The sequence below is a fragment of the Crinia signifera genome, chromosome 1 (genome assembly GCF_055691185.1).
Source record: "Crinia signifera chromosome 1, ASM5569118v1, whole genome shotgun sequence".
Classification (NCBI taxonomy): domain Eukaryota; kingdom Metazoa; phylum Chordata; class Amphibia; order Anura; family Myobatrachidae; genus Crinia; species Crinia signifera.
Genome location: NC_139217.1, coordinates 347461208 through 347481202, shown reverse-complemented (window position 1 = coordinate 347481202; position 19995 = coordinate 347461208). Strand labels below are relative to the sequence as shown.

Genomic DNA, 19995 nt, shown 5'->3' with positions numbered 1-19995 from the left:
TGCTGCTGATGGAAGGGGGGACAATAACCCCCCCCCCCCCTCGACTTTAGAAAACATTTAGGGGGTGTGGCCTAATCGCGGGAGGTGGTCACACCTCCCGTGATTAGGCCATGCCCCCAAAATTTTACAGGGGACCAGCATACCTCTTGGCGGCCCTGGTAACAGCCAGTGTCAAGCCAGTATAAAAGCCAGTCAGAGGCGTAACTATAGCACCGCAGCCCCCGCGGCCGCGGGGGGCGCTGTGCATGTGTGGGCACCGGGGGGCTGTGGTGCTATAGTTAGCCCCCTCCCGTCCGCCCATCTGCCGCCCGCCAATCCGCCGCCCGCAGCCTTACCTGACTTTACTGGTACCGTCCCGGCTCCCTTGCTGGCTTCATTCTTCTGCTAGTGAGACGGACCACAATAAAATGTCCGCCCCATATAGCAGACAGTTCTCTGAAACTGTCTGCTGTATGGGGGCGGACATTTTGTCTTGGTCCGTCTCACTAGCAGAAGAATGAAGCCAGCAAGGGAGCCGGGACGGGACCAGCAAGACAGGTAAGGCTGCGGGCGGGGGGTGCGGCGGGGGGCGCCCCCCATTAACGGCGGGGGGGCGCCCAATTCATAGTTAAGCCACTGAAGCCAGTAAAGGAATTCACTTTTTACCCTTTGTTTAGTGAACAGCTCAGTGACATATACGACTTGTTCCATAAATGTCTTTAACCCTTTGCCAGTCAAGCATAATTGGTTTTGAACAATGTGACAAAACCTTGCTTGGTTTTTTATGTTTCTAAAGCTGTAAACCAGATATTTGATTGAACATATCTAAGGTTTTGATCCAAACGCCTGAAATCTGGAAAATGAAAGTATTGTAATACTGCTTTTACACCAAAATCCTGGATCTGACCAGGTATTTGGAGCATGTTTCCAATCTCCAAGTGCCAGGGAATCTGCCGGTCGGGCCCCCTGCGGAGCATGTCATGCTATTGGGAAAGCTGCTGGGCTGCCCCCAGCCTCCATCTGCCCCATCACTTCTGTTGGTGCCACCTAGGAGGAGACAGAGAAGGCAAAACATTTGGCCTGGCTGCTGTGTCTTCATAGTACAGTAAATGAGGCTGCATGCCACCTTTCCCAACCCATACCTCCCAACTTCTTCAGTGCCTGAAGCGGGACCCTAGGGCGGAACGTATGCAAATTATGTCCCCCGCCAGTCCCCATTTTTCGTCTCTGCATTGCTGAATAGACGCTGTGTGCATGCGCCCAGTGTCTATTCCTTCATGCTGGGGGGACTCCCAACTGCCCCCCCCCAACGCCGCGGGACACTGCCGGCCCCGGGCGGTGGGGGCGAGACCATCTCCAAAAACCGGGACTGTTGGGAGGTATGCCCAACCTCTGGACAGACCACAGGAAGCTGTAGTCAAGAGGTATGGGCTCTCCTATTGATGTAAACGGTTCCCAGGTCTGATGACCCAGGTTACCTTTGCACTGGCCCTGAACACAGATCTTACCCATATTCAACCAGCATATACCTAGTTGGATTTCTGGGTCTTTGGTTATTTTTAAGGGGGCCATTTACACTGAAGCCCAACCTGGGTTTACCTTGCGGTAACCTGAGAAATTGTTTTGGTGTAAAAGGGGTATGACTGTTGTATTTTTGTTGTCACAACCAGGACAGATGTGTAATCCTGAATCAATACTGATTGAACTATTCACATCATTGGGCTCCACTACAATGAGATTCAGGGACCTGTAACTTAAATGCAATTATGTTGTTTGTGTGCAAAACCAGTGACCATGTACAGTATGAGTCTGCACTTCACCATAATACAGTGTATGTTACATATATATTTTTTTGCTATTTTTTTCGATGTAAAAATAATTATAATGCTTTCTTTGTTACTATTTATTAATAATACTATAATTTTATGTTTGAACTGGATCAATCCAATGAATTCCTTTCCAGCCCTTCATAGCCTGTTACATAAATGGTTACAATTCACTGCTCAGTGCCCCACCAATAACATTTCTAATGCAGCCGCATGTAGGATATTTTTTTTGCATGCATAATTTAGTATATTTCATACATTTTAAAGCATTTATGATATCGCTGAGAAACATCAGGAGTAAGAAGTATGAAATTCACAGAGATAACATGTGCAATAATAACACAATTGTGTTGTATGAAATGCGTCAGGAGCCAGTAGCATTAGTCTGATTCCATGCCCCACGAGAAAAAAATCCGATATCGTGCGAGTTTTAGTCATGAAAATGTGCGATTTTTGTAAACAATCCCCCCCCCCCCCCCCCCACACACACAAAAAAAATGTAAAATTAATTGTGGTGTGTCATCCCTGTTGAGCATAACCAGCCCTGGACTCAAAGAACTGGTCCTGGTTTTAGAAATTCTGGAAGGAAAAATCATAGGGGATTCCCAGAATTTCTAAAACTTGCACCAGGCTCAAGGGCCGGTCCTGGTTCCCAAAATACAGGGGACAAAACGAGTAGGGGTCCCCCCATACGTCAAGAACCATCACCGGGTTCAAACAGCCAGCAGGGTAATTCCACAAAGCATTTACCCCCTGACCGTTCAGCCTGGGCAGTGTTCCTGGGGAAGTGAAGACCCCCCAATGAAATGGCCCCCCCTCTAGAATTTGCCTGCCCAGGCTAAAGCCCGGGGCTGTCCCTGATGCCCCTTGGGCGGTGGGCATCGGGCTGATAAATGGTGAAAAATAGATCAAACTATTGTGTATTGTTGTAGAACTACAAGTCCCAGCATGCTTACACCGCATGCAGGGACTTGGAGAACCACAAGTCCTAGCATATGGGGCATTAAAGGGCCCACTGGGACTTGTAGTTCCACAACAGTAAAAATAGTGACAAACACACACACACAACCAGTATAACTTTATTACATACTACATGCATTCACACATACATTACCAATGGGTCCACCGATGGCCTGTCCCCTTCTCCATGTAGAATCCCAAGTACTCACCAGACGCCTCACGGATCAAAAGCTGTCTTCTACGGCTGGCAGTACCCCTGTGAGAGCAGTCCAAATGTTTGTTTACGTTCGTGGTTCCTCCAACATGCCGGGGGTTAGTCCCGCCAACCAGCCAATGGCCGCTTCTTATTGATACCACAGTATTTCTCTTGTACTGTAATAGTGACAATAATAATGGGAGGTTTGCCCACAGAAACAGGTTTAGCAGTTAAATGAATTACAAGGAGACTTGCTGGTGAAACCTGTCCACTACATATGTCTGAAGCACTTTCTGTCATGTTAGCGTTTGATCACACAACAGATACTATAATCCAATCAGTTCCAAACACACAGGAGCATGTTCTCGTCATCACTTGCAACAGCTGCTACGAGGCATTGCTTCAGAGTGGTTACGTTTACAGGAAGTGGAGGAAGAAGAAAATAAATCACAGCTGGGGTGAAAGTTTTGTACAACAGTAACAGAATTTGGATTTGTTTATTGTAGCACACAAAAGCCTTTCCTACCATTGTATCGGCCATTTTGTTTACATGACGCAATGGCGGCTCACATAATGCTAATGTCACAAACAGCTGCAGCCATAAACATTTTCATTCTTTTTATGTAATTGTTCCTCCACTTCCTGTAAGTGTAAACAATCTGAGGCAAAACACCACAGCAGCTGTTGCAAATGTTGAACGTTTCTATTTCTTTTATAGTTGCCTCGTTGCTGCTGAACCTCTGTCTCTTGTTGTGCTGGCGTATGTGTGTGTGGCTGGGGGGGGGGGGGGGGGGACAATCACACTGACTGGGCTCTTCTCCCCTTGAAATGCTCCTGGCTGAGGGGCTTAATATATGCCCATGCTCGGCTCTACAAAAACTCATCACCTCACATTTTCCCCCCCAAGGGGGTTTGGCCACACCTCCTGCTATTAGGCCACACCCCAAAATTTTACCCAGGCCTTCAGACCTCTTGGCAGCATTGTACAGTATATAGTAGACTTTACCATATTTTAGTTTTCATACAATCTCACTTGCGTAACAATAAATTGTGAGTTCCATCTGAAGCCCGCAACAGATGAACAGTGACCACCATTTTGATTTATGCCGTGCAACTTCAGATTGCAATATCTATTAGTCCAACAGGCCAATGATCTACAGTATGTTGCCATATATTCTCAGATGATGCTTTTAGTTTATGAGATAAATTTAAAATCTTTAGCACTTCTTTTGCTTTATTTATTGTATGATTTTTCATTACCAGCATATTTTGCTGTCCTGGTCAGTTGTAACCTGTTTGGTGGATAATAAGTTAATTTTTAACATCTTTCTGACATTATTGTTTCAGTGATATCATAAAGGGAAAAAAAAACAAGTACACATTCTGTCAGGCATGTTCTAAAATGTTATGTGGTTTTCTTTATCTCCAGGACTTGTGCAAGCAGCGAAACTGAAAGTGAAGCCGGAGATTATATGGACCAGCAGTATGATGACCTTAACAATAAAATCAACTCTGTAACAGACCCAACAGGATTCCTCAGGATGGTTAGCAGAAATAACACTTTCAACAGGTAGGGGGCGCTGCAAACAAGTTATTAGTATATGGTCTAATGCCATTTTAGTGCACTGTAATTCAGTGTCGGATCTTTGTTAGCTTTGTCCGTTCTATCCCCCTGATACAACTTTTAATGCCAGTCAATTAGTGGAGACATTTCTGCCGCTGCAGAGGAACGGTACTCTATAAAATGCAAATGTTATTATTATGAAATTGTTCTTTATCTCAACTATTATGAGAGCCCTACATAACTCACTGTGGAACATAATTGGCTTCTTTCAGCAGATCTAATTATCCATAGAGACGCAATCTGTTCTGTACTGTCATATATCACTTTTGCTGTGGGTAAGGACTGTACTTTCCTGGCTACTTGGGAACCTACAGGATCAGGGTTTATACTATTTTGGAAGCTTAACAATACTGTAAGTTAATACCAACAACTATGGGCTCATTGGAAGGGGGCATTTTTCTACCAGGTCACATCATATGTTAGTACATTTTTTGCTCCTTTGTCCGACATATTGTTGGAGGTGGCAGTAGTTGCTAAGGGATACGGTCACTAGGTCGACAAGCATTAGGTCGACCACTGAAGGTCAACATGCATGAAGGTCGACATGCATGAAGGTCGACGGGCATTAGGTCAACATAAGCATTATATTGGCATTGGGGAAGGTCGACAGTCAAAAGGTTGACATGGGGTTTTTCAATTATTTTTTTTGAGCCAACATGTGCCGACAAGCGGTATTTCATGCCCTACCATCACTAGGGTGTGGTTGGAGAATAAATGAGGCACCGTGCCCAAAGCATGGTGAGCGCAACGATGGTACGCGGTGCACTTTTTTTAGTGGTCGACATCCGGGACAAAAAAAGTGGAAAAAAAAAACAGGTCAATATTTCAACCTAACCCATGTTGACCTTCAGTCATGTTGACGTTCATGCATGTGGACCTTCAGTGGTCGACCTAATGCTTTTAGACCTAATGTCTGTCCAATGATCCATGCCTGTTGCTATGGGTGGGTGATATGTGATACGCAGTGGGTTATGCGGTACTTGTTTCCTAGCACGGCCACAACGATTTAGATCGTTGTGGTCGTAAGATAAAAAATCGGATCGATCGCATCGCATGCGATTTGGTCGCATACGATGCGACCGATCCGACCGACCGATTTTTCACCCGATTTTTTTTTTTTTCCCCAGATTTGTTTCAATTGCCCCCCCAAATGTTACTAAGTGGGCTAGACCCCACGATAGACGTCAACCCGAAGCGTGGCGAGCGCAGCGAGCCCGCGAGGGGCGGCGGTGCGCGTCCTCCGACCTTTTCATTCCCCTACTATCCACTAGGGCGTGGAGTGAGAATAGAATAGTGTGGCGAGCGCAGCGAGCCACCGAGCCCGAAGCGTGGCGAGCGCAGCGAGCCCCGCGAGGGGACGCGTCTAACTTCACAGGTATACGCGTCCCCTCGCGGGGCTCGCTGCGCTCGCCACGCTTCGGGCTCGGTGGCTCGCTGCGCTCGCCACACTATTCTATTCTCACTCCACGCCCTAGTGGATAGTAGGGGAATGAAAAGGTCGGAGGACGCGCACCGCCGCCCCTCGCGGGCTCGCTGCGCTCGCCACGCTTCGGGTTGACGTCTATCGTGGGGTCATGGCGGGCACATAAAAAATGTGAAATGGGTCATATTGGGCCATTTCACCTTTTTTATCATTTTACCCTATGTGAGATGGACTTAATCAAGTCCATCTCATCTTGTGCCATTATAATGGCACAAGACCGACGCGATCCTCCCGATTTCAATGTTAAAAGTTTTTTTAACATTGAAGTCTATGGAAAAATCGGGTCAATCGGTCGGTCGCATCGCGGCCGATTTTAATTGGTCGCGACCGACCGATTGACCCGATTTCTGTCAATCAAAGTGAAAAAATTGTAAAAAATCGGCCACATCGTGAGGATCGTGTCCCTTAATTAAGAGCCACGATCACTCACGATTGTGGCCGTTCTAGGAAACAAGTACCGGTTATGCTATATTTTCACCTAGATTTTCCAATGTCATTTAACCCTTTGAGTGCCAGCATCTTGTAAACAATGTTCAAAATAGTAGGTTCAGTATGGTAGCTAGAAATAGCAGTAGATGGAATTATTGCTATTTATGTATTATGTATTAAGCCTGGAAAAATGATATAGTGGCCAGTGATAACGTATCAGTCAATCAGCCCCTTACAGTCAAGTTACAGACTGAGTTTGAAAAAATGGCAGTTAGGAGCTGATTTAATGCTGCTGTGTTATCACCTTCCACTTTATCACTTCACTGGGCTTAATACAACTGCCCTTGAGTTCCAAAGAGAGTTATAGGATCAGATTTACAGTACTAAGCATTGGAGAGACATACAGTGGAAGATAAACCCCCTACCAATCAGTTCCTAATAGATCTCATCTCATCGCAAAACCGAGATGCGATGAGATGCAATATTGTTTACAATAATTGTAACGTGTATGGGCACCTTTAGGATCTTATTGGCTGGCAATTTATCACTCTAATTCATCACCCTTCAAGGCTTAGTACATATCCCCCCCCCCCATATAATGTAATAATGTTTGTATAATGTTTAGATTGACATCTGTCTACAGTAACTCACATTTCTCAAGAAAAAACTTTGCCTTTAACATAAGTAGGGCCAGTCCATCACCTGTGAATCAGAATTCAGCATACATCAGCTTTTCCCCAAAAATAGCACTCAATCTTTCAACAAGTTTTACTTCAGTCCCAAGTTTTGCTGAGGAAGCTGGGAACAGAAGTCATGTATATCCTTGCAGTCCCTGTAAGCTCCACACAACGCGTTTCTGCAGTAGCCATTATGAAGATTTCTACTCTGCGAAAGCCACTATTTCACTGTGACGATTTTCTTTGCGTATTATTTGCATAGCAGTAGAAGGTTGGTAGGGGTTTCTGTTCTCACATTAAAAGGAAGTCTAGTTGCTCCTTAAATAATAGGGTCTGAGCCTGGCACAGCAGTGATATCAGACACAGTGGCGCAATGTTTTCCATCCGTGCATGTGTCTAAGTTGCACCAGTTTTGTTTGCACAGAGTGCAAAGTGCACTGCAAGGTAGCAGAAATGTATGGCGTTTTCTTGGTGGTTACTGGTAATAGTGGGCTAAACAGATGTACAGAGATGTTTAATCTTACATTTATAGATTCTGGATCCTTCACATGGGAGGCAATACAGGGACAGATACAGCGGCGGATCCAGAGGAGGAGCAGCAGCACACTACTCAAATAGGGGAGCCCCACCCAAGTGAAGCCCTAAACACTACCACACATCACCGACCAGGAATCCTTGGCAGCTGGTGGCTCCACTATTTGAATTTTGAACTGGGCTACCACTGGGTGGATAATCTGCTGGTGCAAGTTTTGCTGGTGCGACTGATGGGTAGTTTAAAGGGGTATTTCAGCGCCTACGGGCGAGTTTAAGTCCACATTTGCAGACAAAAGATGCGATATGCTTCTTGAAACATTAATGAAAGCCATGCTGTGGAATGCCCCCTTGCTCACTCGTCCCGGGAATCGTCGGTAAGCGTGTATGCACTTACCATTTCCAGCACCCCGCCAGGTCCCCATCTCGTGCTGATCTCACTAGGTACACGCATTAAGGGTGTTTCAATACTGATCGGTCACCAGCATATTTGCACTGGGGACCGATGGTTCGTTCTGCGCATGTGCGTATTTGCTCATGTGCAGGGCCGCTGTACAAATGCCTTCGGCAACTATCACAGTCGCCAAGGCGTTTCTACGGGTAGGGGGCAGGCAGGGGCCGGAGTAAGGGAATTCCCAATATTTCATGGGTCATGAAAATGCTGGGTGTGCCTCAGGGAATGCGGGTGGGCTGATGCCTGCCTTTTATTTCCGAAGGGAGCGACCATGGAATGATTTCTCTCTCCTTCGGCCACATGTGAGGTGATGTGTTCGCGTACATCCTCTCGCATGGTACCGTGCCAATTCAGCGGGGGGATATTCGGCCGGGCGGCATGCGGCGTTTCAGGGCTTGCTAAGTAGCGAATGACTGCAGCTAGGTGATCCTAGCTGAATCAGGACCATTGTTTATACCAGGACCATCACACTATATGGTGCAAAAACGCTAGGTGAACGAGGTATCTGTATTAAATATATTAAATGTAAAAAAAAAAGTGATGTCAGACACAGATTTCCCAGAGAGCCCCCCTATTTGTCCTCAGCTGGAGAAGCAGTATCCTTATTACTCTCTTATTTTCCATTGTTCATGGATATCTTTATGTATCCATAAGCCCAGTATGCGATAAGCATGTGAGACACTGATTGAGCAAGCGAGCGCACAACAAATGTAAGGCTGTTAATTCCCGGGTCTTTCTCATTTCTGGAGCACCGTACATTTGAATCCTAATAAAACGAGAATTAGGATTATGACTTATCCTTTGTGCTGCTCACCAAGCAGCCAGTTTTATAGGCACCTAGTGGCCTCATTCATCACCAGGACCAGTAATGGTCTTGCACGACCCTTAACGTTGTCTGCTTAAAGCACATGAAGCATGCAACCGGTGAGAGCAAATCACACAGGAATTAGTATGGCGCATTTTGGTCTTTTATGATACATTTCTGCATTGAAATTCTCATATTGTGTGGAAGGTTCAGAACTAAAAGGACAAAACTGAATGCAATTTTCCGAAGGCAGACATTTATGTTAATGAAGAAACACGTTCTTTACCTTGAAGACATCAAATAGCAAAGATGGCTTGTTTAGAATATCAATTAGCACTGCAAGTTTTCAGACTGACTTTCTAATGAGAATGACATTTTCCCACTAATGAATTACCACAAGGTATATTTTATTTCCTTTCTTTTTTTTTTTTTTTTGCCATAAGAATTTGCATTTTAAAATCCGAAATGTCATAATGAACCAAAAACAAGATGTATAACTATGGCTGCAGACCACTGATGGTAGCTCTGAGCTACTTCATCTTCATAATAGGATGCACTATATCTTAAAAGTTATCAAGACCAAATTTCCATCTCATGTTCAAAAATGATACCAGGCGTTTGCTTGAAATGTGTTGTCTTGGCAACCAATTAGCTAATTAACTATTCTTCCTCTTAATATGTGAGGCTCATTAATTTCTATCTCAATTCTGTGCTGTTTATAGTGTAATGTGGGTATCTCTAGTATCATCTGTTTTATGAATGTTTTGAGGTTCTTGCTAGCATTGCACTGACCAGACCGTTCCAGTTACTGTCTACGTGGGAGAACACTGCTCCATTAATTTTCATGGCTGGGTGATAATCTGTTTTATAGGATTTACTTTTAATAGGGAGTGTGTAAATACCTGTCTGCAAAATGTTTAATTTGCCAAACTGGCAGTCTGTGTTTTTTTTTTTTTTTTTTTTTGTAGTTGTGGGAGTACCTTGGTTGTATATATACAGTACATGGGGAGTACCTGATGACATGCAGTGCGCTGGCCCATAAATGTGTACGTCACTCTCTGTATAGTGTGGTTCCCATGCTTGGCACCATAATGAACACTGACGATTCCTTTGTTACACAAAGTACCTCATGGCATTACAGTATGTTTACAGCTAAGCTGTCTGTATAAGGTTTTAATGTTTTAAAAGAAAATCAGAATATATGATGGAATCAGCATGTGCACCTGAGATGGAACATTGTCCTTAATCATGTTCTTAATTTGGAGTCAGAGATATTTATAAAGCTGCCTGCAATTTGGTATGTTACATTTAGTCTTAGCTTTTTATTTGTTAAGTATAGCATGTTTTACTTCGTCTCTATTGACTTAGATGTAGAAATGTGAAATTCTCTATCCGAGACCTTTTATTGTTCTTTTTATTGATCTTTCAATGGTTGGCAGATATATTTTGACAGTGTATTGAAGTGACTGGTATGTTTGCAGGTGGCGTAAGATAGATATCAATCAAACTGAAGTATATTGATTTAGTAGTCTACTTTCATATATATATACAATGTGGTCATAATTAAAGTTTCCATTTCCAGAGATGACTGTAGCTCTTATAAATAATATCACTTTCTGATATATGACCCAGTGAAATCTGTCGTTTTTGCTTAAGACCCCTTTTAACAATACACCTGAAACCTCGGAAATACCCAGGTTGTCACCTTTCAGATAAATGTTGTGTCATGCTATCCCCATTTACCATCCGCCTTTGCTTCCACTTTTCCTGCGTACAGTATGCAGAGCTTAGCTCCATAAGGGTGGGGTCCCTTGTTGCCGGTAGTCTCAGCACGCCAACATGTTGTACAGTAATTATGGTACGCAGATGCTCAGTCAGCCCCAGGGACCGAATTTCATTAGAGACCTCACACATGTGCATTTGTGATTTTCAAAAGGGACATTCTCCTCGGCAAAGCCATACCCCACACTCTCCAGTTTACACAATACTTTGGCACGCTGCGACACGCCTCCTCTGTCAGACCAACCGCCATAGCTAGGATAGATGTGCATGGCTTCATTTGTACATGCATACACACTCACACGCACACATGTACACACACACACACATGTGCCTGGATAAAATGCTGTAAAATAAGAATGCTTATTCCCCTAAGGTCCACACACTGGGCGATTTTGATGATTTTGATCATTGTCATCGCAGGGGGGAAAGCCGCTCAGTGCATACACACTTTAGTGTTCTCTTGTCCAGAATTTGTCCCACTCTTTCATTTTGTGATTTTAAATTGTACAAGAGTAACAAAGCCATTATACAGTTCAGCAGGAGAACAGTATAATATATGAATGGCCTTGTACATAGGATTGCAAAGTTGGTTGTGTCCATATTCCTCAACGGCTTATTTAAGTACAGTCTGTTCTGTCTTTAGCTTTTGGATGTACACAGTACTCCCTATTTAACACAGATGCGCCACAGTTCACTGAGGTTTCAGAATAGTCCCCATGGATCTTTGTTTCCATGCTTCTACATTGCCGGGCAGATATAGGAGCAAACATTTTGCTTGCAATTCTTGGGATAAATCAGTATCCGTGTTTATTCAATTACAATATCTGGACGTCATCTGGCAAACATCTGCTGTTTATGTCCATGTAGACCAGATTTTCCTGATGAATCTAACAACTAGATTAGCTGGAGGGAAGCCAGGTGTCGCGCGGAGCTGCTATCTCCAGCAGTTTTATCATTATGGGAACATTTTCATCAAGATATTTCACACATAATTATTTCATCACTTAATTTGTAGTGAAATGAAAAGTACTGTTATTACTCTTCTCCTTATGAAAACCTTCACTTAATACACACTGTGCAATTACACATTAATATCCTGCGCTTCCTATTTAAAAAGTCAAATTTGTCATAAACTGGCCGAAGACTCTCACAAAGAGTTGGATGAAAATGAAAAGGCAAAGTTACGATTCTGATGCTGTGAAAAAATATGAAACAGATAAAAGACAGTAAAAATGAATATTCCAGTAGCAGGATTAAGAGATGAAATGGATCAGTAAAAATATTATGTCACGTTTCTACAGTAGCTCATAAGAAAGATCAGTAAAAATCCAGCAACCTAGTGATAATGATAAATTACCTTGAGATAGGAGGGGGCAGAATGGTGCATATGTAAATGTTGGAAGGCTTGTACCTGTAACAGAACCCAATGGTGGATTTCCTTCTAGGTTGATGAGGCCAGGTGTTTAGTTTGTCATCACTACTTATGGGGGTTTGGCTTGATGGTGGGGGGTGCAGCCAAAAATATGGCTAAGGATGGCCTGGACTCTAAAGCTGCGGCCTATATTGTTTACAATATTGGCTGCAGTCGCGGCGACCAAAACTGTGCATCCACACTGAACAATATCGGCCACCGATATCGATTTTTGACGCCACCCAGGGCCGCAAAACATGCAAGTCATTTGACTATATTGCAAAATTGACCTGCATGTTGGGTAGATATCAATCAACATTAATGAAGTGTGGGAGTGCGCATTGTTAATTATATTGAGTGTACACTAGACGACATTGTAAAATATATATAGTTCAGAAAGCCATTTTTAACAATATATTTCACTTTATCTTCTAGTGTGTATGGGGCTTTAATCTGCCCCTGACAGATACACCTCCTGATAAGCTTAATTGTGGCCAAAACTAGTTCCCTGAACAATTCCTAACTATTGGGGTTATTCTGATTCACACGGAAAGGAACAATCACTCTCTAATGGACAAAACCATGTGCACTGCAGGTGGGGCTGATGTAACATGTGCAGAGAGAGTTAGATTTGGGTGGGATTTGTATTTCAAACTGATATCTATATTGAAGTAAAAATAAAGCAGACAGTATTTACCCTGCACATAAACAATAAAACACCCAAATCTAACTCTTTCTGCACATGTTACAACAGCCCCACTGGCAGTGCATATGGTTTTGTCCATTAGAGAATGATTGTGCCTTTCCGAGTGAATCAGAATAACCCCCTATGTTCGCATGTTTGTTTTATACATAGAACAATCCAGAATTGCATTGAGGGGGTGTATTCAATGCTGATTAGGCAGCTATGATGGTGAGCAGTGCCTATTGCTCTCCGTCATTGCCCGCCCTCAGTATTCAACTGATCCCCCTGCACTTGCCGTTTCCACCTCACTATTTCTAAAAAGCGAGGTGGAAACGGCGAGTTCGGCCATCAAAATGGCGAGGCTTGTGGCTATATGCAACAGGCTCACAGCATATTCAGCAAACCTCGCTGTTGCCGGGAAATCCTCGCCATCAGAAGATTTCCCCGGTACATAGAATAAGGCGAGTGGCCAGCAAGGGGGTTGAATGGTGAGGATGGCTTGTTTTCGGCGATCCTCATTCCAGAAACATTACCATTAGCTTAGAGGTGGTAATTATTGGTCTGAGGCCATTAGTTTCAATAGGGTGCATTTTGTATGGTTTGAGCACATTTTATTTAGGTAAACACTTTAATAAATAGGAATAAACCAATGTATACATTTCATATGTAAAAATGTAACACATAAAAAGTCAGCTCAGTCACTGCCTCATGGTGCATGAGTAACGTCTATTAATTTGCGCATAATATAATGTCATGGACAGGTTTAAGTGCTATAAGTGACCAACACTGACCTCCATATACAGTATACGGACAATTTGGAATAGACATTTCCTATGCGGCACAGCAGGGGAAATATAAGTAATGGCGTGAATGCAATTCTATAAAAATTGAGACGCTTATTTCTGAAACCTAATATATTATTTGTTGAAACAGGATTGTTCCATCCGTCAAATACTAATGTATTTTCTTAACGTACTATCATATTGTGTCTGTAGCAGGAATATTCTCGGTATGGATGGCTACCTTGTAGACAGCTGAATGCATATGATTGTTTAAAAATATGGTTTTAAGGAGCACAGACTTTCGCTCTTTTCAATGGTAAAGTGGATTTGCAGACTGTGGTGCTTTCCCTGCCATTGCGCATTATCATTTTTCTACCTTCGTTACTTGATTTTTAAGTACTTTGCTTCTTAAATGCAGAACAAGAACCAAGATTTAGATTTATATCAAGTGCAGGCTCTAGTTCTACTTTCTGACTCTTTTCAAATGCATAAATTTCTTTTTTTTTTTTTGACAGGTAGTTCAGATTTATATCCGCAAACAGTCTATTTATAAAGCCTCTATCTCTCTTCTGCTTTCAGTATTACTGGTTTTCAAAGGCTGTGGACATGAGATTCCTTTGCAAACATATTATCTCCCCCTGAACTATGTAGAATTTCCTGAATAGTTCTGCAATATTTTGTAATCTTCCCTGATAATGTTCCTGTTATGGAGCAGTAGCTGTGAAAAAACCTAACTGGGGTTGATTTCAAAAACCAATAAAACCCCTACAATATATTAAAATTTGTAGATATGAAAGCATGAAGACAATGAATAGAGTTTTTTTGTTAATCTAACATTCTGTGGAATGCATTCTTTTAAAATGTAAAATTTACACAACCTTAGAAGAGAGCCTGGACAGGGTCTGATACAGAATTTTCAGCATTCAGTTAAGCTGCTGTGACTCACTGGTTTATCCCATATTTGCATAAGCACCAATCCAGAGTCTGCAGGCTGTGACACGCCTCAATGATAGTATTGTGGACATATTTAGATAATTATAAACACTCTGGTTTAAAATTATACAGGTATACACACAGGGCTGCCATCAAGGCGGTGCTATGGGAACAGCTTGCCTCAACAGTTGGGGGGTGTGCCGCACACACACACAGCCCCTTCATTGGTGATTCAGCGCCTGCCCTGCTGTCGTTCACACCGGCAGTGCAGTGGTCAGCAGGAGCCGGAAACCCCCTGAGAAAGCCTCCGCCACTCGGCGTAATGATGTCACGCCGTGCCAGATGATAAGCTGCCTGGGGCCACCGCAGCCATCCTGATTGAGGGGTGCCACCCGCCCGATAAATAAATATAGAGGGGGGCCCACACCGGGATTACAGAGTGTGGCCACAGCTGCCCGTCTGCCCAGTAAATACTGTAAATACAGTGAGGGGGTGAAAGAGAGGGAGGGGGGCTGGCGTCTGTCTGAGCAGACTGCAGCCTATGAAACATTGAGGGCTGAGGCTGGTTACATTCTTTGTGGGTGGGGGGCCCTGCCTATATTGTCATTCCCGGGCCCCACTATTTCTGATGGCAGCCCTGTATACACAACATTAGATGTATGTTAGTGCTAATGAATAACTCAGAAATAATCGACTAGTTTAGGACACATACAGTATCATGGCAGGAAAAATTAAATCAATTCAAAATGATACCTAATTGATTTATGCATTGGTGCTACTGATACCAGTGGGGTGAGGGACCACTTGATTTGGATGCCTTTCTTTTTGCCCCAATAAGGACTACAGAGAGGGAAAAAATAAGATCAGGGGTCTCTTGCGTAGATAGCCCAGCAATGCCTACACCCCCTCCACCACTGCAACCTTTATCTTATATAAAGAAAATATTATGCAAGCCTGTAAAACATTTGTGTCCAGTTTCAAAAGATTTGTACTAAAGCTCTGTGCCAGATGAATCCAGCACACGTTTCCTGGTTACACATTGGTACATTGCAAATAAATAATGATTTGTATAGCTGTGGCAGAGTTCTAAGGAATGTACTTTCTTAAAAAAAAAAAAAACTTTTTTTTTTTGAAGTTTCAAAAATGGCTGTGGTATATGTAGTTTTTCTGTACGGTGACAGCTGTAGCACAGATGGTAAAAGTGGAAAATACCTAAAGAAAATACATTTTTTTGGAAAACAGATTTTTTTTTTCAGAATGTGAAAGTAGGTTATGGAAATGCTCAGAAAGATGATAGTTCTCCACTAAAAAAAAACATAAACAAAAATAGTTATGGAGAATGATTTGCGCTAAAATCATAAAAACAATATTTTGTTCTATGCTAGAGTTATTAAAATGACCTAATGGCTTGGTGACAGGGCAATTATTAACCCAGTAGCAGATCCAATGGTGAGCCACTTTAAATAAGAACACTAATATCATTCAACATTCAATGTAGACCATATTTGAATTAAAACAAAATTACAATTAATTTAAACATTTTAACCAGACAAAATTTGGAATGCAAAGGGTTAAAGTGTGACCATTGCAGTAGAACATTTTTTCTCTACTGTAAAGTGTGCTTTATGCTTCCCTAGGGCAGTGGTAGCCAACCCTAGCCATCGAGAGCTACCAACAGTTCACATTTTCCAGACAACCTAGCTGCTGCACAGCTGCACTCATTAATCACTGACACATTTTAAAAGATACACAGATGGAGCTAATTAGCTCACTTGTACATACCTCCCAACAGTCCCGATTTTATCGGGACAGTCCCGATTGTCAGGGCCTGTCCCGCTGTCCCACCCGCGGGCGGCAGTGTCCCGCGGTGTGGGGGGGCTGTTGGGAGTCCCCCCTGTCAGCTGCTAAGCAGCGGGGAATAAACACTGTGCGCATGCGCACAGCGTCTATTCCCGCAGCCAGGGGGCTGGGGGCATGTCTAGAGGCTCACAGAGCCTCTGGGTCATGCCCCCATAGCGGCAAAATGGGGGCGTGGCCTCGCGGGGAGCCGCGAGTATAGGCCACACCCCCAAATTAGGCCACGCCCGAAAAATTTGGCGCGCCTTCGGCGCACAGCAGCAGTGTCCCGCCTGCTGAGCTGCGGAAGTTGGGAGGTATGCTTGTGGTTCTGTGAGGAGACCTGCAAAACATGCACTGTTGGTAGCTCTCGAGGACTAGGGTTGGCTACCCCAGCCCTAGGGCAATGTTATAAGCTTCTCTTACTGGGTTCTTGCTGTGGTCAGGCTTTACCCTTTGAGTGCCAACATCTCTGTGAGAGATGTGCAAAATATCTGCAAATTTGTTATATAAATTCAAATAAAAAATGTGTAAAAAGGATTATATTTCCTATATAAGGTAAACATTGCAGGTCATTTTGATGAATACAAATGATTTCTTGGCAATTTTCACACCAATTTTGCCAAATTCACATCATCAGGGAATATACTGTTTATATAAAAAGTTTTATTTAATGAAGAATTCAATTAGGCAGTGCTATTATCTTACATTTCACAAACTGTACACTGAGTCACGGAACATAAGGTGCATTCCATTTGGTTAAATGGAAAGCAGATGCAAGATCTACCCTGTCTAGGTAGACAGTCAATACTGTAGGTTGACATGCACTAGGTTGACACAGACAAAAGGTCATAATGTTCTAGCTCGAAGTTTTCAAAAGGTCGATATATGCAAAAGGTCAAAAGACACAATGTCGATATGCACTCACATACAATGGCATACAATGCGATGGTATACGATTTTTTATCGTACAACCACCCTGATGGGTCCTTACAATGTTAAATGCCCCCCACTATCAACGCCAACCCGAAGCGTGGCGAGCGGTATTTGAGGGGCGGCGGTACGCATCCTCCGACCTTTTCATACCCCCACTATCCACGTCAGCATGGAGTTGATTTTAGATAGTGTGGCGAACGCACCGAGCCCGAAGCGTGGCGAGCGCAGCGAGCCCCACGCGGGGACGCGGAATACATGTAAAGTAATACGCAGCCGCTCACCGCGCTTTGGGCTCGGTGGCTCGCGCTCGCCGCACTATCTAAATTCAACTCCACACCGACGTGGATAGTGGGGGTATGAAAAGGTCGGAGGACGCATACTGCCGCCCCTTGCGGGCTCACTGTGCTCGCCACGCCTCGGGTTCACGTTGATAGTGGGGGTGGCGTGGGGGTGCATTTAACATTGTAAGCACCCATCAGGGTGCTTATACAATTAAAAATCCTATCACATCGTATGCATCATATGCGGCTATATGGCATGTGATGCATGCGATGCCATAAGATGGAAATCTTGGGCACCGTGCTAGGAAACAAGTTCCGAAAATAGTTCTAAAATAGTGTCAATGCATATTAATATCTGGCCAGTAAACACAATTACATGGAAATACATAAGAACATTCAAATATAAAATACATCCATTTGCTGAAAGAAGTAGTAGGTCTATAAGAGACCGTAGGTCATGTTAATGCATGAAGATAGTAGATTATCAATAGGTCCAATAGTCAACTGTTGTTAGTAACCATCAGTTGAGATTGATTTTTGATCTAGTATTAGTATTAATACAGTCACTGTGTTCCAAGGTGTTAGTAAATGGAAAGAGTTACCACCATCTTTATGAGTAAAAGGTAATTAGCATGCTGAAGGTTTCACATAAACCAATAGCGTACATACATTCACCTTAGATTTGTCCTCCATGTATGTGACTCCCTGCTGATTAGCACTCCAGTCGTCTTATCAGAAGTTCTCTTTAGGGTGCAGTATATGGTGCAGATGATGCCGTCGCCAATGAAATAACAACATGTTAGAGACTGATAAGATAGTAGCGCACGCAGGGGGGGTTTCTGAGTTCCCAGAAATCCCCCAGGAGTCTAAGGACCCTAGGCTGAAAGCTGAGGGTCTCCTCTTTCCATGGGTACAAGAACCGGAGATTTCTGACTTCAAAACAGTGGTCCCCATCCAAGCCTGTTAATTGCTCTTCCCAGTCAGATATTTCAGGTTCTGTCTGACTTAGTTTTTCTGAGGGTATATTCCAAAATCTGGGGCTCTCCGCCTTTGATGGACACTAGTAGCTTGTCTCTACTGTTCCCAGAACCAGAGATATCAGCCTTCCAGCAGCTGGTTGCTGCTCCAGCTCCACACACCTGGTATGTAGTTTTATATACTCATTGGCAGATTGCTCTGCCTCCTGAATTCTGATCCCCTAGTCCCCAATACCATTTGGTAGGTGGGATTCTCTCGTTTTTAATTCCATTAAAATCTAAGAAATCTATTTCTGGGAACTGGAGATATCTGCAGTCAAGCAAGCTGTCCACCCACCAGAAAATTATGAATAATAAGCCCACTCCACTATACACCCCTCCTCTGCATATTTGGTCTATCTATAATACTTTAACTGACCCGGCATATACTGGGTCACCTAAGTGTCCATCTCCGTGCTTTGCTCCGCCCCTCTGGAAACCCCCTTCTGAAAATCCTGCATTTGCCTCTGAGAGAGGACACCCACGTGAACATGGGGAGAATATAGAAACCCCACACAGGATTTTGGCAAGAATGGAACCCATGGCCTAAAGCTAACCATTACACGAACCGTACTGCCAGAATATATTCTGTGGTTGGGATTTACCAAATCTCGGAGAGATAAAGCACCAGCCAAACGCTTCTAACTATCGTTTTAAAGTATGTGTTTCTAAAATGACCGAAGCTGTTGGTTGGTGCGTTATATCTATCTTCTTTATCTATGTCCAAGCTTTGATAAAATGACCACTGATAATGGACCACACAGTCTCTGCCCTTTTGAAGAAAAACAAATGATTCAATAATAACAGCAGCTGAGGTAATGGTGGTACAAAAACATCAACCCATTCAGCAGTGCAGGTCAGTGCTACTAGGCCACACATATATAATTGTAACAAGGCGTTAAAGACATAAATTAAACAGTCCGTACTTCCAGATGTCATCAGTCAACAGTGGCTGACCAGTGATGTATGTTTGTGCCCTAGTATACAGCCATGTGTGACCAGGTGGTCGGCCAGGGGTACTGGAGCGAAGCAAATCTTGCCTTGGAGAATTAAAACCATATTTCTTAACTCTTTACCCATTTTTCACATGTTGTGTTGTACAATAATTATTTACAATTGTAACTAGCTTCATATAGTTACAACTTGTAAGTGTTCTATAAGTGTGTCTGTGTGTGTGTGTGTGTGTATATATATATATATATATATATACACACACACACAGTATACAGTTTATATAAATATATACTGTATACTGTGTGTATATATATATAAATATATACTGTATTCTGTGTGTGTATATGTGTCTTTTATTTGTCCAACATATGTTTTGGGCTAACCGCCTGTTGTCAGGGACAAATAATATTTAAAC

General features: G+C 43.2%; 1 protein-coding gene across 4 annotated transcripts in view; it reads left to right on the top strand.

Moving 5' to 3' along the window:
* TTC28 (tetratricopeptide repeat domain 28) overlaps window positions 1–19995 on the top strand; it is a 561828-nt gene that overhangs the window by 470957 nt on the left and 70876 nt on the right. For all 4 annotated transcript variants that reach the window (XM_083146807.1, XM_083146798.1, XM_083146816.1 and 1 more), the window contains one exon: window positions 4391–4531. In XM_083146807.1, the coding sequence (XP_083002933.1) occupies window positions 4391–4531 (141 nt within the window). The remainder of the gene's footprint in view (window positions 1–4390; window positions 4532–19995) is intronic.